The sequence below is a fragment of the Microplitis mediator genome, chromosome 1, assembly GCF_029852145.1.
Source record: "Microplitis mediator isolate UGA2020A chromosome 1, iyMicMedi2.1, whole genome shotgun sequence".
Lineage (NCBI taxonomy): Eukaryota > Metazoa > Arthropoda > Insecta > Hymenoptera > Braconidae > Microplitis > Microplitis mediator.
In genome coordinates this window covers 3,958,108-3,977,902 of record NC_079969.1, presented here as the reverse complement: position 1 = coordinate 3,977,902, position 19,795 = coordinate 3,958,108, and the positions used below count along the sequence as shown (strand labels likewise).

The 19,795-nt window shown below is 30.4% G+C and overlaps 2 protein-coding genes across 5 annotated transcripts; both read right to left on the bottom strand.

Annotated features, from left to right (window-relative positions):
- Positions 1 to 900: 900 nt before the first annotated feature.
- Positions 901 to 4,923, bottom strand: LOC130674092 (serine hydrolase-like protein). Of its 3 annotated transcripts, none has more exons than XM_057479369.1 (2): positions 4,607 to 4,923; positions 901 to 2,365 (listed from the first exon to the last, which is right to left on the bottom strand). In XM_057479369.1, exon 2 carries the CDS (start codon positions 2,352 to 2,354, stop codon positions 1,452 to 1,454), a length of 903 nt encoding a protein of 300 aa, XP_057335352.1. In that variant the 5' UTR covers positions 2,355 to 2,365; positions 4,607 to 4,923; the 3' UTR covers positions 901 to 1,451. The 3 variants fall into 3 exon arrangements, with proteins under 3 accessions (XP_057335352.1, XP_057335355.1, XP_057335353.1); XM_057479372.1 differs by lacking the exon at positions 4,607 to 4,923 and adding an exon at positions 3,960 to 3,982; XM_057479370.1 differs by lacking the exon at positions 4,607 to 4,923 and adding an exon at positions 3,641 to 3,899.
- Positions 4,924 to 8,537: 3,614 nt separating this feature from the next.
- Positions 8,538 to 16,944, bottom strand: LOC130669255 (monocarboxylate transporter 12-B). 2 transcript variants are annotated; one of them, XM_057472027.1, is made up of 5 exons: positions 16,649 to 16,944; positions 15,891 to 16,581; positions 12,373 to 13,429; positions 11,386 to 11,606; positions 8,538 to 11,279 (listed from the first exon to the last, which is right to left on the bottom strand). In XM_057472027.1, the coding sequence occupies exons 2-5, from the start codon at positions 16,513 to 16,515 to the stop codon at positions 11,104 to 11,106; spliced, it is 2,079 nt and encodes a 692-aa protein (XP_057328010.1). In that variant the 5' UTR covers positions 16,516 to 16,581; positions 16,649 to 16,944; the 3' UTR covers positions 8,538 to 11,103. The 2 variants fall into 2 exon arrangements, with proteins under 2 accessions (XP_057328010.1, XP_057328019.1); XM_057472036.1 differs by having other exon boundaries at positions 16,715 to 16,944.
- Positions 16,945 to 19,795: the final 2,851 nt, after the last annotated feature.

Genomic DNA, 19,795 nt, shown 5'->3' with positions numbered 1-19,795 from the left:
ATTAGATGGCGAAGGAGAGTTGGTTTTACTATTTTTTTTATATTTCTAATTATCATAACAGAAAAAAATAATATTAGTAAAAAGTATTTATATTATATATTCAACTCGCTCGGCATAAATGTCGGAAAGACATCTTTTTGTTATCAGACAGATGACATAATTTTTTAGATAACTTTATGATACCAATAAGATGTCTTTCTAACACTCATGCCGAGCGGGAATACTTCTGAATACTCTCAATACTTTTCAATTCCTTCTCTTATCCCTGGTTAAAAAAGAGAATTAAAAAGGATAGAGACATGTAACGGGACCATTTAAGATAGGATTGGTAGTTTTAAAAAGGATTAAAAATATTGAAATATTAATTCTTTTTAATGCTTTTTGATTCTCTTTTTTAGTCAGGTAATAGCCCTGGCGGTTTTGAATCATCCTGGAAACACGGTGGATCCAGGGTGGTTACACGGTGGACTTTTTTTCATTTTATCACCGTGTAACCACCCTGATTCCACGGTGTATAAAATGGCACAAACCCACAGTGTAACCACCCTGGATCCACCGTGTTTCCACTCTCAGGGTGTTTCCAGAGTGATTCAAAACCGCCAGGGAGAGCTTTAACATTGTAGATCGTTTTCAATTATTTTTTTAAATCAGGGATATGTACTTATGGTTCTAGCTCAGAACATCCAATGTAAAAATATCCAGTGGAAAAAATATCCATGTCATTAATTTTCTGCATAAATAGATAATTTTTTCAATGGATATTGCATTGGACATTTTTCATGAATATTTTTATGATGGATATTCTGACTAGTCACCGTACTTACATATTGAATAGGGTGGAACAAATTACTATAGACCCTCTTTAATACTTTCTACTGATAAAATTAAAATAAACTGATGCTGATCATTGAACAAATTTTATTTTTACATTTAACATGACAAACATAACATCATAATAGTAATTGAACCATAAACACATACTGTATTTTTTTAGTTTAAACAAAAATTTTGTCTTAAGAGATGGTTTCATCTCATTAGCAAATACTTCACGATTATAATTATAATAACAATGTATATGTTCATATATAAATCCAAAACCGGTGCTTCTACCCTTCATGTGCATAATAAAATGTTTGAAAATATAAAATAACATTAAAGTATTAGTATTTGTAATAAAACTTCGTATAAAATTATAACATAATTGCATTTTTTAAAAATAACTCATACCTAACATTTACACACCCTCTTCCCACAATAAATATTTACTCTACAACTACATTGTACTATAAATACTTTCATTAACTTTTATCATCTGGAAAAATCACATTTAGAATTTTTTGTTTCAATTCAAAATGTCTTAAGTTTTGATATTTTCCGATGATAAAGCACTTAATAAAATTACTTAAATACAGACCGGAAATTAATACCTCACAAAAACCCTCGAGTATTAATTACAATTTACTTTTTGTACTACTGTCTAAATACGCAGATACAATTGACGAGACTCTTTCAGGATTATTGTTATGTAAGTCATGATTTCCCTCAACGACTTTGATAATCCAACTGGCTGGAATTATTTTTTTGAAAAACTCTAAATTATTGACCAATTCTTTCGTTAAATTGAACCAAGAATTGCTGGACAGAATTACTATCGTTGGTACTTTAAGATGTTTGATGAATTCCAAGTATTGATCTTGATTCAAATTCGGGTAGACCATTGGCTTCATTCTAGAATCTCGATTATATTTATATTTATCACCGACTTTAGTTACCGCTCGTTCAAATAATGCTTGGGCAGCTTTTTCATTCAAAGAAAATTGACGGCGGTTTTGTAATGCATCTAACACTTGATCTTTTGTGTAGAAACGAACCGGCGATTCGTTATAAAATTCTGATAACGTCGCGTCATTTATTTCTTTGATTCTTGATACTAAAAGTTCTTCATTAACAATCCGTGGGAATATTGCATCAAAACTGATTATTTTTTCTAGTATATCTGGAAACAATATACTAAATATAATTCCTAACTGTCCTCCAAAGCTGTGGCCAATATATGTACAAGTTTTCCAATTTAGTTCAGTCAGAACGTATTTGATAGCAAGAATGAAATTAAAGAAATCTAAATTTATTCCTGGAGGAAAGTGACTAGACAGTCCATGACCTGGTAAATCTATGGCGATAAAGTAGTATTCGTCTGGCAATAACTGGATAAGTCTTGTGAATGATCCAGCGTTGTCTAGAGTTCCATGAACCACCAGAACAGGTTTTTTTTCAGGTGATCCCCAGGCTGTGGCAGCTATATGACCCCAAGGCATTTGAAGTTTCAATTCCGTACATTTTTTCATCATTTTCATTCAACTGAATTCTAAAAAATTTGAATATTTTTATTTGTGTTAATAAAATAAAATATTTAGTACTCGATCAGGAAACTAGTTCATGATCAGGGAACTAGTACATGATCAGGGAACTAGTAGCTGATCAAAGAACTAGTTCACACGGAGAAAAATGTTGGTTCAAAATCTACTAATTTTTATTATGCTGTCGACGAAACTTGAAACAGTAAGGGAAGCATCCACAAAATTATTATGCTCTTATGAAAAATTATTATGCCGCATCACAATTATTATAATGTATGGAAGTAATTTTTATTAAATCTTATCGATAAGTGTCTCGCGCGTAGTAAGTATTATGATACAGCATAATAATTTTTCGTATGAGCATAATAATTTTGTGGATGCTTCCCTTACTGTTTCAAGTTTCGTCGACAGCATAATAAAAATTAGTAGGTTTTGAACCAACATTTTTCTCCGTGCATGATTAGGGAACTAGTTCATGATCAGGGAACTAGTTCATGATCAGGGAACTAGTACATGATCAGGAAACTAGTGCCAGGTCAAAGAACTAGTACATGATCAGGGAACTAGTAGCTGATCAAAGAACTAGTACATGATCAGGGAACTGGTACCCGATCAGGAAACTAGTACTTATCAAAGATCTAGTACATGATCAGGGAACTGGTACCTGATCAGGAAACTAGTACATGATCAGGGAACTAGTAGCTGATCAAAGAACTAGTTCATGATTAGGGAACTAGTTCATGATCAGGGAACTAGTAGCTGATTAAAGAACTAGTTCATGATTAGGGAACTAGTTCATGATCAGGGAACTAGTTCATGATCAGGGAACTAGTACATGATCAGGAAACTAGTGCCAGGTCAAAGAACTAGTACATGATCAGGGAACTGGTACCCGATCAGGAAACTAGTACTTATCAAAGAACTAGTACATGATCAGGGAACTGGTACCCGATCAGGAAACTAGTACTTATCAAAAAACTAGTACATGATCAGGAAACTAGTGCCAGGTCAAAGAACTAGTACATGATCAGGGAACTAGTACCCGATCACTTCATGTATTTGTATATCTATACTTAGTAAAGTTGAGTAAATAATTGGAATTCAAAATTTTAGTGTCAGCAGCCAATCAGAAACCAAAATCGGTACCTCTGCCCTATTTATTAGCAGCCTTGGACAGAAATTAGTTTGTTCTGACTGTAGGCACTGAAATTTTAGATGCTGGTATAATGAAAAACAAAAATAATAAAGAAAATTTAGATATTCAAAATATATAACCGATTTACCAAAATTTATACTTTTTTCTTTATTTTCACCTCCAATCTAAAGCACTTTGTAATGAATTTATATTAAGTAGCAAAATGTGTTATTATACACATGCATATATTATGTAAATATATGAAAGTCCAATGGTCAGTTTGACAGGACTTTTTTTACTGGAATAGTGAGAGAATGCGGTTCGAGTACCATCGGTTTTGTAGTAAAATATCCGGATTTAATATTCAATGTCATTTTATGTCAACTCGAATCGCAATCTTTCGCTAGTTCACCTAAACATGATAGTTGATTGGTATGAATTGAGCAACGAGTGGTTCAATAACATACTTTTGCTCCAATCGACGAGGTCCAAGTAAAATATTAGACATGACTTCTTGCCAAATAGTTTTACTTATTTCGATAAAATGAAAAATTTCTTTAGGGAAATTTTTACAGAACTAAATATTTAAAAATGAAACTATATAAATATGAACGTAATAAAATAAATATATGGCAATAGTAGATTAAATAATACGCTACGATAAAAGAACTTGAAAAAAAAATTTTCCTGGTGAAATAACTAAAGAAAATTGAGTTAAAAAAAAAGAAGGAAAATTCAATGGAAAACTAATTTCTGAAACGTATAAAATGATGTGAAGATTAATGTTTTATGTCATATTTTATCATTGTGCAAGTACCCTAAAGTAATGTATTGTACTAAGGCTAGATTATTTATTTGAATTTACAATGACATAAATAGTCATATCATGAGATAAAATATTTTTTTTCTTGATTCAATAAATTGGACAAGAAAAAATAAATATTTCATTACGTAATAGAATATTTGAGTTTTCTTTTTTTAATGTTTGTATTTTAAATTTACCGCGGTTTACTCCAGCTTTAACCTCCAATAATTTTTAGCAATTATTTAACAATAATGAGTTAGTTAACATTAAATTAACTAAAGTAAAATTAATTTGCTAGATTAAAATTACCTTTTCTTTTATCTTAATGTGTTGTCATTCAAATATTATTGATTTGTTAACTTTTTTGGCTTGCAGGCACACCGTCAAAAGTAAAAATTTCAGAAGTATACCAACTTCAGAAACTCACAGTTAGGAATGTAAAAAATAAAGATGGTTCATAATTCAGAATGACAAATTATCACCTTGTCAAAAACATCGAATCTCTAATCTTTATATCAACACATACTCAGAATTTACAATATTCATTCTTTCGTAATAAAGAATTAACAATATTTAGAATGACAATATTTCAGAAATCCAATACTTCCGAAATTTCAAACTACGAACGCCAATTCTTCAGAATTACATTTTATACGAATGACCATTTTAGTAAAATTTTCTAAGCTTTGCTGACAGTCGGTATTACAGACTTTCCCTATGAATTTACCATTATCATGTGAGTGCTTTGGCGGATTGATTGGGTTTAAAAAATTTGTATGACTCGTTATGTAATAATTATATATGAATTTTACGAGTTTAATTTGTATGAAACGATTATATTGAATGTACTGAATTAAGATAGAAGTGCTATTTATGGCCAGTGTTTTATTTTTAGACCTTTAATATTTCATTTTAATTAATGGAGAAGTATAAAAAAAAAAAAATTCATTCTAATACAGTAAAAAAAATCGGTCTGTCAGTTGACCCTGCGGGCCAGCCCCCAAACTTCCCGCTGTTTTCGAGCTCGTTGAGCCAATTTTGTATACAATTACTATCACAATAATTATTAGTATAAATTTTATATATAATTTATATACAATTACTATCACAATAATTATTAGTATTAATTTAATATATAATTTGTATACAATTACTATCACAATAATTACTGTCATAGAAAATCGATAGAAAATTGACAGAAAACAAAAACTTGTTGCTGTCAGAGAAAATCGATAGAAAATCAATAGAAAATCAGTCTGTCAGTTGACCCTGCGGGCCAGCCCCAAAACTTTCCGCTGTTTTCGAGCTCAGCGAGCTCGAAAACATTATTGTGATTACATTTTCGAGCTCTTCGAGCTCGCAAATACTTTTGTATGCCATTGTTTTGTAAAAAACCATTTTTTAGCATTTCCTTCTCCCACGATATCTTGCGAACGAATTAACCGATTTTGATGGTTGAGGTGGCAATCGACGCGTTTTATCAAGTTCTGAAGCTGATCAAATTTTGAAATTGATTTATTCAGCCGTTTTTGAGAAATTTCAAAAAAACCAAGGAAAAAAGTTTTTTTGAATTCTTTCGTTAACGGTTTCTCTTGAACGAATGAACCGATTTTGATGGTTGAGGTGGCATTCGACGCGACTTATAGAGTTTCAGAGCTGATTACATTTTGGAATCAATCCATCGATCAAATTAAAAGTTATCCAAATTAAACATTTTCGAAAAAATTTTATTTTTGAAATATTTCTGAACGCACCCTACCGATTAAGTTCAAATTTTCACAGCTTCAAGACATTAACAAGCCGCGTCGAATGACACCTCAACGATCAAAATCGGTTCATCCGTTCAAGAGTTATGAATATTTACATACATACATACGTACGTACGTACGTACGTACACACATACATACACTCGGACATCATCGTGAAATTAGTCAGAATAGCTTCCTAGGACCTCGAAACGTCGACATCTGATGGAAATTCAATTTTCGTAAATCGGACCGAAACCAATAACTTCCCGAATTTTTGAAAATTTACAATTTTCTTAGCGGGAAGTTAAAAATTCCCTTTAAATGAATTAAAAAAAATTCATCATATCATTACGTACTTTGCGTATTATTTTATTAAAATTTTTGAAGTAACCAAAACTGGTACTAAAGTGGCCAAAAATGGTACTTCTATCCTATATGAATTATAAAATAAAATTCAAATAAGATATTGAAAATAATACACGGATCAATGTCCAATAGAATGAATCAATTATTCTTGAATTATAATTATTATTTAAAATATTGGACCTAATAAAACATAAACATATATGTTAATTATAAATTTATAAATAAAAAATGCATCTGGATTTGATTTAGGCTGTATTTTTATTCATCACACAAGCATTAATAATAATTAAGTTACAATAATAATAATCCGAAAATTCCCATAGAATCCAATCACATGCGACAAAAACGGCATTGAAACCAATACAGTCTATAGGATTCTATGCGGTTTTTGTAGCAGTTACGTGGATTCTACAAGAATTTTTGGACAGGGTATATACTGATATACATCAAGATTAGTTTCGATTAAAATTTAGTTTAGTTAAATTGATAATATTTAAAATCTATAAACTATTTTTAAACAGATGAGATTATATTGTTTATTAGTATGTGTTAAAAAAATTATGTCACTAATTTTACGATTTTATGTTGAAGCTTAAATAATTATAACTCAACTATTCTTTCTAAACATGAATAAGTCAATATTCACTAATTCTGAGTGCCAACCGAACCACTTTTTGAAATTAGTGGTTCGGTTTGCACTTGGCATTAGTAAATCTTCACTTATTTTCACTTATTCATGTTTAGAGAGTTATTAGAACTTAATTATTACTGGCCACAAATAGCACTTCTATCTTAATTCAGTACATTCAATATAATCGTTTCATACAAATTAAACTCGTAAAATTCATATATAATTATTACATAACAAGTCATACAAATTTTTTAAACCCAATCAATCCGCCAAAGCACTCACATGATAATGATAAATTCATAGGGAAAGTCTGTAATACCGACTGTCAGCAAAGCTTAGAAAATTTTACTAAAATGGTCATTCGTATAAAATGTAATTCTGAAGAATTGGCGTTCGTAGTTTGAAATTTCGGAAGTATTGGATTTCTGAAATATTGTCATTCTAAATATTGTTAATTCTTTATTACGAAAGAATGAATATTGTAAATTCTGAGTATGTGTTGATATAAAGATTAGAGATTCGATGTTTTTGACAAGGTGATAATTTGTCATTCTGAATTATGAACCATCTTTATTTTTTACATTCCTAACTGTGAGTTTCTGAAGTTGGTATACTTCTGAAATTTTTACTTTTGACGGTGTGCCTGCAAGCCACTTTTTTTTATAGTAAGTCCACGTCAGTCGATGGAGAAGCGGGAAATTTCTGCTGAAATTAGATACGATACTGAAGTAAGCCGACGTCTAATAATTTATGATACTGAAGTTAGCAGACGTCTAATAATTTTTGGATCTTTTTTTAGACGATAAACTATAAAAAAAAAATATTTGAAAAAATTGCACCTGTAGTTTTTTAAATTTTCTACATGTGCATATTTTTATTTTATTTTTTTGCAATTGATTTGTTGAAAAACAAAAATTCAAAAATTTTTAAATGTCTGCTAACTTTAGGATCATTAATAATTTTTGAATTTTTTTAAAAACGATAAATTATAAAAAAAAAAAAAAGTTGCCTGTAGTTTTTTAAATTTTCTACATGTGCCCATTTTTAGTTTTTTTTTTTATGATCCTGAAGTTAGCGGACAATTAATAATTTTTGAATTTTTTTTTCTACTAATTAATTACAAAGAAAAATAAAATCCAAAAATATGCACATGTAGAAAATTAAAATATCTATAAGTGCAATTTTTTAAAATATTGTTTTTTTATACTTTACTGTTTTTAGGAAAATCCAAAACTTTTTCGACGTCGGCTAACTGTAGTATCATTTTTTTTGCCATTGATCTGTTGGAAAAAAAAATTCAAAAATTTTAAGTTGTCTGCCAACTTCAGGATAGTGAATTAGACGTCACTTAACTCTCAGGCTGGGCTGAAAACAAATTTTCGAATTTTCCATTTCTATTAATTTATTAATTGATTATCAATACAGGGATCTTATGCATTTATTAATATTTTGTTTTTTGGTTTTCTCCGTCGAAATAAAATAGACAAAAGTTGATTACGTTGTTAATTTCTTATTTATTTGTTTATCATTTATATGCGACAATCACAGTTTGTCATGCGATCGACAATTTAATTTTATACAATTATTATTTATATTTATAGCTATGATTTATCACTAAAAATAAACATATACTTATCAAATTGAAAAAAATACTTAGTAATCGAAAAAATGATCACTTATCGTTACGAGTCTTTTGGGTAATCATTTTTTTTACAGATGATAATTTAAAATTTGAATTTAAACTCAATTCAAATAATAAAATATGAAAAAAATAAATAAATAAATAAATGTATGTTAAACAATACGGTAGAAAAATATAAAAAAAAAAATCGTGAATAATTTTTACATTTTTTTTCTAATTTAATTTAATTACACTGTTAATTTTTAATCGTAACTTTTTTCTGTTCATTTACGATAAGTTTTGTTGTAACTTATTGTAGTTAACAATTATAATTTTTCTTTCTCTCTTTCTGAAGCTTTTCAGTTGAAAACAAAAAACAATTTTTTTATCTTTCATGCCAGTAACCAAAGTTATGATTCCATGCTTTGATATTTTTCTATAATTTCATACCTTTATGTATTTTTCATGGCAATTTTTCGGTTCTTTGGTGGAAATTTTTCGTAATTTTCTCTGCAAAACTCAGTTCTAAAGTTCTAAAGATTTTTTCAAAGTTTTTCAGAGAAAAGTCCGAAAAATATCCACCAGAGCTCGCAAAAACTTTTCTTTGATTTGCTATCGTTTTATAATTTCATATTTTGTGTTTTATTATTTTCATTTCTAAACAAGGATCCATTTGATTGAAAAATGAATACATTTTCATAAAATTATTAATTTTTATCACCCTGATTAAAAACTCCGATTAAATTCTATGGAATCTGATTGAAACTCAATCGGATTTCTATCAGATCCAATCGAAAACAAACATTCAATCAGAAATTCTCGCAAGAGTTCCAAGTATCCGTTTAAATTTCAATCGAATTTACTCGGAACTTTTCGATTTTAATCCGAGTAGAATTTTCCAATCGAAGTTTTTAATCAGGACACATGTGGCATTTTCATTTGCGAACTCTGGACGACTCCAAGTAAAAATAATTAAATATCACCGATTTTTACTCAACACTCAAATAATTTACGTTCTAAAATCCGACGAAAAATGAATGAAATTTTAAAATTTCTATTCAATTTTATGAGTGAAATCATTTTTCGTTTCTCTTCTTTTTTCTACAGCTACTTCAAGAACTGATAAATTTTTCGCTAATTACTAAACATTTCAATTTTTATGGATCCTTTATTTTTTGTTGTAAATTTAAATTTTAGTGCAAACAAATTTATTATTTACAATTTTTAAAAATCAACGTCTCACTGGATAGTCGATCAGAATTAAAGATCTGCTAGATTTGTAAAATATTGGCTGTTTTCCTAATCTTTGATCAGAGTAGCTCAGAGTGAACACCTGAAAACGTCATTAATAAACAATATGTTAAAATTTCGTGTTTCAAAAATCTAGTATTAACTTTCAAATTTGAAATCTCCTTCTCATTTTCCATCGAAAAATTTTCCTACTCTTACACAGAAAAAAAATCACCTGGGCCAGAAAAATTTTTCTTGAATATGCGATTCTAAGTTTGAGTCACTTTGTTTTTTTTAATTCAAGAAATTATTCTGCATTTAATTGTTAGAACTCATGAAGAATAAAAAATTCTTCATGTATTTCACTTTTAGTAAAAGAATATTTATTCTTGGATCAAATATTTTCAAGTTTTTAATAAAAAATGTTATTGTCCTGAAGCAAGAATATTTACTCTCCAACCAAAAAGTCGAGAAATTTATCCCAAGAAAATCGGTGACACGAATCGTGTCCGCGGCGTAAAATCCGGCGACTTTAAATCTCCCGCCCAAATAAGTCGCGGGTTACGTCTTCGCACACGAGTGACGGAACCAAAAAATCATTTTTTTATTTTCAAAAAATTTTGTTTTGGTTCGAGAAGTCAAATTTTTTATAGAAAAGAATTCTTGGCTCAAATTTCGATTCATAATTAAAATCCACTATTTTTTTAGAAATATTCTGCCCGAAATTTTGATTATAATAAAAATTTTTCAAATCCAATTTTTTACTTTGATATATTTATATACTTGAAATAATTTTCATTTCAAAATAAAGTTACGTGACAATGAAAACTCAAAAAGAAAAAAAAAAACATTTCAAAATAAATTTTCTTGAGTGAAAAATTTTTTTTCTTCATAATAATTTTCTATTGGGACCAAGTTATTTTTTTTTCTGTGTGTGCATGAGCACAGACGCGTCGCTTTTTTCATATTTTCATATTTCTGTTCACTTTTCAAATTACAGAGTCAATTTCATTGATTACAAAAAAGAAGAAATGATAAAATTAAAAAAAAAGTTTAAATGAAGTTAAAAAACTTTTATATTTCTTATCACGAAAACTAAAATTTACTGATAAATCAATAAAATGTAAATTTTATATTAGAATGATTAAATTCATAAAACTTTTTACTTCCTTTTTTTCTTCTTATCATCAGTACAAAAAGGAAAATTTTTTATTCTTGATCTTGATTTATTTGTGTAGTTTTAATGTCTGACGAATTGTCTTTTAATTTAGTCAGTTTTTGAGTTTCGACAGGCACAAGTAATAAAGGTAACCCCCCGAGTACCATGCAAGTGCCCATGCAAAAAAAACAAACTTTATAACTTCCGGTGATGTCCCGAAGATAACCTAAAAAAAATTTGCATTAATAAAAATTTAGAGTAATGTAATGAAATTTGAATATAAAAAACGAAGTAAAAAAATAGGAACGTAAGTAAAATCAATATTAAGTTACCAGCAAGTGGTGGAACTGAAATTGCCCCAATACTTTGAAACATTCTAACAAGTCCATAACTTGAAGAAATTTTGTCGGTACCGTATTGATCAGCAAGAAGAACTGGTACCAATAAAAACCAACATCCGAGGCATAATCCGTACATTCCAACTGAGCAAGCCAGTACGTAGAACGAATGGGCCATTGGAATTGCCAAGACAGCAACTCCGGCGCCAACGATGCTAAAAAAAATGATGTTTTCATGTTTAATCTGATAAAATATTTCATTTCTAACGGCTGTAATTATTTTTTCTATTCCTGATTAAGAAAAGCGATGAGAAAAGATTTGAAAAATTTGAATGTTTTTTAATTTTTTTAAATTCTCAATGAAAATTAAAAAGTATTCGAAGCGATTAAGAATTTTTGTGATTGAAAAGTATTTGGAAGTATTCAAAAAAATTGAGTATTTTTGAATCTCTCTAAATCTCAAAGAATGAAAATTTAAATATTATTTAGCGATAGAAAAATTTGAAAGTATTTGAAAATGCTCATGATTTTGAATCGTTCCAAAATTTGGTACAAAATGAGACCCAGCTATTACTTGATGATTTAAAAAATTCCATGTCAACTGATCCCCAAAAAATGATCACACGACAACTGATCCCACAGACAATTTTATAAAATGATTAATTATTAATTAATTAATGACATCAGTAATTAAAATTCACTGTTACAAATGTTACAATTTTTTATGGGATCAGATGTCGGTGGGCTGAAGGTGTAGGGATCACTTGTGGTTCAAAATTGAAGGATCAATTGACGGCACACTGATTTAAAAGTATTTGGATTTGAAACTTTTCAAAATAATTCAAATATTCAAATATTCAAAAATTTGGCGGGCTTTAAGTTTATGGAAGAATTCAAATTAAAAGTTTTTTTCAATCTTTCCAAATCGCTTTTTTCAATCAGGGTTTATTACAATGTCTATTATAAAATTTAAATATTAACCTTCCAATGTAACCTTTTCTTCGGTCAAAAAGTTGTAAATCTGATAGCCAGCCAAGCCCAAGTCGCCCGCAAAGATCAAGCGCCGCAGAAATAGCAACTAAATACCCAGCTTCTGATTTAGTGTAGCCCGCAGCATGTACATAAGCCGGCAAATAATACAACATATATGGGCTGCCAGTGCTCATTAAACTAACGGAGAGACACATCATGATAAATTGGGGATTCTTCAACAGACTAATGTCCAAATATCGCATTATTTTTTTGTATAATTTTCCATTCTGTTCAATCTTTTCATCATCAGGAACTGGTGGTTCTTTAGCACATGGTGAATTCACAGTAGGTGCAGATGATAATTTCAAAGATTTCAAAGATACGCGGGCTTTGTAAACACACGTTGAATCAGTTGACAAATCTTCAACGCTGTGTAAAATACTTGAGCTTCGTATTTTTGATATTGGTTTCATTTTCAAACCTTCCCCCATTATGTCTTTTTCTTCTTCGCTGTCAGTCAACTCAACTGACGTTACGTTTTGATGAAACAAATCATTCAAAATATTTTTTTCAATCTTTTCATTCGCAAAAATAAGCTCGAGTTTTTGTTGCTTTGGTATCGATGACGCAATTATTTCTTCTTTGATTTCAAGACTTTTTGATGGCAATATCGCAGACGGGTTGTCTTCTAATGGCCGATAAAGGGTCGCCGATACACAAACGTGAAGCATACAACCACCCAGCAATAAAATAGTCCCATGAAATCCAAAATTAGCCACCAGCGTTTCAATCAATAATGGAAATACGAAGCTTCCAGCAGCTGTACCGGAAACGCAAACGCCGTTTGCCAACGCACGATGTTTGTCAAAATATTGTGATACTATTATTATACCAGGAGTTGTAGACAGACCACCTCCAATTCCGGTCAACACTCCAAATGTAAAAAATAGATGAATTAAACTTGTTGCAAAGTACGTTATTATTAATCCAAGGGCGCAAAATAAACCGCCTATAAATACTACTAAACGACAACTGTATTTTTGGCATAGTACACTCGTTACTGGAGCTGCAATGTGAAAAAATAACGATTATGTTCAACAAATTTGATAAATTTTTCATTTAAAACTAAGATTGGGTTGGAAGTTGAACTCTAGTTTCAAAGCTGATAGTAAGATCTGTAAGCAAGTGGAGATCGATAAAACAAAAGGAAAATTTTTAGTGTATTTTGAACTATCCCTGGTTGAGAAATTGGATTCACTTCAAAAGGATTTGATCGGAAATTTCTGACTGAATCCTATTGGAGTGAATCAGAAATTTTCAAAAAATATATTATTTTCCGATTGAATCCCATTCAAAATTTTTATCGGAATGAATCGGTTCCAATCGGAAAATAATAACGAAATAAAAATATTATTTTCCGATTGGACCCGATTCATTCCAATTAAACTCAATCGGATTTCAATCGGAATTCTTAACCAGGGATTGAATGAAAATTTAAATGGAAAAAAGAAGTTCAAAAATTTTAAACTGGCAGTCAGGCAGTTTTTGAATTTAATTAAAATTTTGAAAAAAGTATAACAAGATTAGTAAGACCTATCAAAAAAATCCAGGAGTATATGGGGATCTATAGATATTTATATAGGAAACGATGGATTTATATAGAAATCTATGTAGGAAAGTATGAGTATTGGATTCTCATAGAAAAACTACATTTAGGAACTTGGATACCTGGATTCCCATGCTAAAATCCCTATAGGAATCTGGGTGCTTGGATTTCTATGTAAAAATTTTATATCTATGGTAATCTATGTATGTCCACATAAGAATCTAGGCTTGGTTCCCATATAGATTTAGGATGGTGTAGATTCCTATGGGAATCCATGTAAAAATCTATGGGTTCCTATAGAAAATCATATAGAAATTCATCTGAAAACGTCCCAGAGATCTAGGCTGGATTCCCACGTGGATTTTTTTGATAGGGAAGTAATGAAAGTTTTTTTGAAAATTATTAACCCATAGGAATCCATACAGGAAAGTATGGATTTATAGGAGTGTATGAAGTTATATAAACCATGGGTATATACTATGGATTTCTATAGGAACCCATGTGGGAATTAATCCGAAAACGCCATGTGGGAACATAAGAATCTAAGCTGTTTCCATATTCGGATGTTCCCAGATATCGACTTGACTACAAGTGGATAAAAATCTACGGCCTTGTCAAGTTGACGAAGACGTGAGTTGACGCCTCGTTATCAACGAAAGTAACTTTTGTTCCGGAAGTTTCTTTCCCGCAACTTTTAGGCGCCTCTATTCATATACGTGCACTTGTAGTCTTTGTACCCGCGTTATATCAAGATAGCCTGGTAAAATTTACACTGTCATAGCTCATCGATCGCATTTCAAAACTGACAATAAATATGAAAGATCAAATAAGATAATTGAAGTTTCGTGGAATTTGAAATAATCAATGAAATAGAAAGAACGAGACATACAGGCTATATTTAATGAGGACTCATGCGCGGCAAGAGCTTCAATGCCAGAAAATTATACGCAAATCATTGGTTTAAGAACCTTGACCTTCACCAAAATAACCTAACTTATCAATAACTACAATAAAACCTATGATTTACTGATCAATTTTTAAAAATAAATAAAATTTCTTAAAATAGAACAGAAATTCTATTGAAAAATATGACAATATCGAAAAAATTCATGTAGGATTGTATGGTTTTAAAAAAAAAATAATAATAATATTTTAAACAAAGGAAATAAATATTTACTGTTGCTAACAATGAAATGAAATGAAGAAAACAATCATGGAAAATCATATCCATTTCCATAATTTTTTTTCCGATATCGAAATTTTGAAAACCGCGAATAGCAAATTCTAAGTAGCAAATATCAACTTCGACACCGCCGTCCATCTTACGGCATTAAAAGAGCGAAGCATTAGAAGAGAATTCATAGAAATCCATATAGGAAACCATGGGTTTACATTAGGATCCATGGGTATCATAGGAATGTATGGATTTGAATAGGAGACCATAAGTATTTGGATTTCCATAGAAATAGGAACTTGGATATTTAGATCCCCATGTTAGAAATCCATATGGGATTCTAGGTATCTGAGTCTTAATAGTTTGGGTTCCTATGGGAGACCATAGCAAAAATCCTATAGGAATCCATACTAGATTCTCATATGGATTTCGCATGGTGTGGATTTCCATAGAAATTAGATAAGAATCTACACAGGAATCGCTACTGAATTCTTATGGGAATTCATCGGAAGTCATATGGGATCTAAACTAGGTTTCTACTTAGATTTTTTTATGGTTTGGATTCCTATTAAAATGCCGTAGATTTCTGTAGATTTAGGATGCAGTGGAATCCCATGGGACACCACAAGAATCTACAAATTTCTATAGGAAACCATAAAGGAATCGTGGGGATTTTTTTGATAGGGACTGTCTTTAGTGTCAATTACTGGAAATTGAGTAAAAATGGTCACAGGTGACGTAACTCACCTAGAGCAAGACAAAGGCAAGAAAGAATAGCGGGAATCCACGAAGCGACAGCAGCCGTTGAGTCTTGAAAGGTTTCCATGACCTCAACATACAAAACACCATAAGATTTAACCAGTCCAGCGACCCAGAATTGTACAAAAAAAGCTCCTCCGACAACGACCCAACCATAGCCACCATCCAATGGCACCAACGTGGCATTGTTGGGTCTCTTGTGTTCTTTGGATTTCTTCCTATTGGCAGATTTTTTCGAGGATCGAATTTCCCGAGATTTGGCAATTAGAGGTCGCGCCGTAAGACTGGAAATGGTCAGCAAATTGTCATTGTCTTCCTCATCAGCGTCTGGACTCGAATGTGGCGGAACTACTGGTGTAGAAATAGCTGTCGCTTGGATTAATGACGCAGACGGTCGGGTTGGCGAATCTTTGTGGGCATTTAAATCATAGACTGGCGCTGAATGAATTGAAAGCAATGATCCCAGTAAATTTTGATTCAAATTTTCGTTGTTGACCACCGCCGATGTACTGCCACTGATATTATACTCCTGTGATCCCATTTGAGAATTTCGTACATCCACTGAGGACCTCGCTTCCTGTTGAAGGAAGCTCCACTCCCGGGGTAACGACATACTTTCGTTCTCGCCTCGTAACGGCGACCGTTATACATTGGAGCTTATGGGCTTTTTTAGCTTTAACTTTATCAAATAATACAGTTGATTAATTTATTTAATTATAACTTTTATTAATACTAAATTCGTTTACTTATTTATTGACGACTGATAATTTGATTTTTTTTTTTTTTCTAATAATGTGACGTAAGTTATATACTTAATTTGTGTGATTGTTGTTCTTGAAATTAAAAATTATACAAAATAATTTATCTTGAAGTTTACTATTGTACTTTTTATTAAATAGGAAACTAAACACTTGGAACTCTAATAAATGACTGAAGACAAATGGTGAAATGTAGGTAAAAATAAACTCTCACGCAGGCGTAATCGCTGCTTTTTAGCCATATTAAGCAAGAAATCGATTGCTTATTCCGTAGGTTGATATTATGACGCTACATAAAGTTTGGAAAAAAAAACTTAACGGAATTATTTTTATTTAGAACGATTCGCAAACCGAAAGCGATTTTTTTGAAATGTAAAAAGCGCCATCGGTATTTTGAGCCATAGAGGAGGGTGGGGCAGAGCGGCCCCCCTAAGCCAATTATTACTTTTTGTGGCTTTCGACCATAAAATCACTTTACTTTTGTCCTATTTCGAACAAATTTATGTACATTTTGCCGAAATTCTGAAAAAAAAATTTTTTGTGGGGCAGAGCGGCCCCCCTACAAAAAATGATAAAAAAATTTTTTTTTTTTTTTTTTTTTTTAATTGTTTTCATCATTAAGAAAGTATTTCTTTCTCTTGACAACTATTTTTGGTTTTACATTACTCGAAAAAAATTTTTTAAGGTGTAATAAATCGTTCACTCTCGATTACCTTAATTACTAATTGTTATTTAATAAAAAAAAAAAAAACAATTCTATAGTTTTACTTTATTTCAAAAATTTAACAACTAAAAAAAAAATTTTTATTTTTATAAATTTTTAGTGACCAAATTTACTTACATAGAGAAACGGCCGAAAAATATGAAAAAATAATTTTTTCGGAAGTTTCGGCTGGTCCATTTTGCCCCAGGTGTTATGCGTAGGGCTAGAAATGTGGAATTATAATAATTTTTTTTTAATTTGGCGGTAAAAATATAAAAAAATCACTTTTTCCAAATTTTGGGCTTGTTCATTTTGCCCCAAATGTCATGCGTAGGGGTAAAAATGCGCAAACATATCGGATTTATAGTAATTAGCCGAAAAAAAAAAATTTTTTTGTTGATCAAAATTTCAGGGGGGCCGCTCTGCCCCACCCTCCCCTATTATAAGATATGGCGGCAAAGTACTGGTATTTGTTGCAGGAAATTAAAATCCTGAGAAAAATATATGATTATTGTTACCGAATTATAGGCAACTAGGGCCGTTGTCTATTAGTTTATTTATACGGAGCTGAAGGAAAAAATAAAACCCCTTAGACAAGGGGCGCTGCCCGGGAAAATGGTAATGTTTTTAAAATGTTTTTAATATCTTGCACCGTTAAATAAACAAAAATAGGCGCGTAAATTTGCTCAGTCAAAGAGGCTCTAATGTCAATTATTATTCACCGTAAACGTGCGGTAAAATTGCGGTATTTTATCATAAATGGTAATTTACCACAAATTATTATCGGTAAAGTTTTTTCAAATTCTGCATTGTTTTCTGGTTATTTTCATTGTAATTTCGAGTTTTTAAAATCGATCAAATAGTATATTACACACCTAGGGAAGTAAAGTAAGAAATGTCTCAGATCACATGTAATTGTTGGCCGAGGCGAAGCCGAGGTCAACAAACATGTGATCTGAGGCTTTCTTATTTACTTCCCGAGGAGTGTATACTATTTTTCTCCTCGACGGAGGCGGAAAGCGACCACTTCGTTTTGCACAGCGGGACGAAAGTTGACGCGTTCCGCCCGGAGGTGAGAAAACCACTTTTATCAGAGCTTGAAATTAAAATGAAAATAACTAGAAAACAGAGCAGAATTTGAAAAAACTTTACTGATAATAATTTGTAGAGAATAAAATTGTCAACAAAAAAGACCTCACAAAATTTTGTGATAAGTCTGGTAGTTTCACCGGAAAAGTAAAAAGGTCTTCAACTTTACTTCGAACTCTAATAACTTTTGAATAAATGGATTTATCGAAAAATGATAAGAAACCTTTTTTGGAGAGCGGTCAATTTCCTACGAAAATATATATTAGTCTATTTGATCTATTGATCTGTTAACGAGGTTAAAAATTTTTAAAGCTAAAAAAAAAAATTTTTACCATGTTATTTAAATGGGAAAATCGAATTTTTCAATGAGCTAGGTCTGTAATCGACATAGAATTTTTTTTCATGCGCGAAAATTTTTCATTTGTATTGAACTATGGTTTTTTCCACATGCACTTGAAAAAAAAAAATCTGGCTCCGAAATGAAGCACCGTAATATTTATATAAAATGATATATTTTTATTTATAATTAAATATGGAAATTTTTTAAGTATAAGATAAAATCATATATAATTATACAAATTTATATAAAACTATATAAAATTTTACATAATTATATATAATTTTTTTTTCCGGGAAGTGGTACTGGTACTTAGGAGTTTATTCCCTGATTAAAAGAAATGATTCGAAACGATTTGCAATGTTATGAAGGGCGGGCGATTCAAAAGTATTCAACGTATTCAAAAGCATTAAAAAGTATGTAAAATTTTTTTTTCAAATCGCTTCAAATCGTTTCTTTTAATAAGGGATATCAGATATATATTATAAACTTAATTTGTAATATTCAATCACAATTTATTTTATTTTTGTACACAGAATGAGGTTTAATAGCACACAAATTTTTAAAACTAAAGTATTTTGTTTCATATAATAATAATAATAATAATAATAATAATAATAATAATAATAATAATAATACATGTAATAAAAATGAATTCATTAAAATTACTTGATAATAACTACTGATTTGTTACAAACTAATTAATACTAAGTAAAAATATTTGTATGAATATTTTATTGTAATTTTTTCAAATCTTCAGTGGATAGGTAACTAAAAATACCCCTCATAAAAGTACTTGGGAGTCTCAGTTCTCGTAAAATATCATTAGTTAAATCCATGGCATTGAATAACAATTTTTTTCTTCTCAATGCCTTTTTCAAGCGGTAACTCATTATTCCACCATAAAGTGGAAAAATAGATTCAATGTCCAAATTTGAAATAGTACTATCACTGACATATTTTAAACTTAAAGCTAATTTGTGTATACATTTATTAGATAAAACGA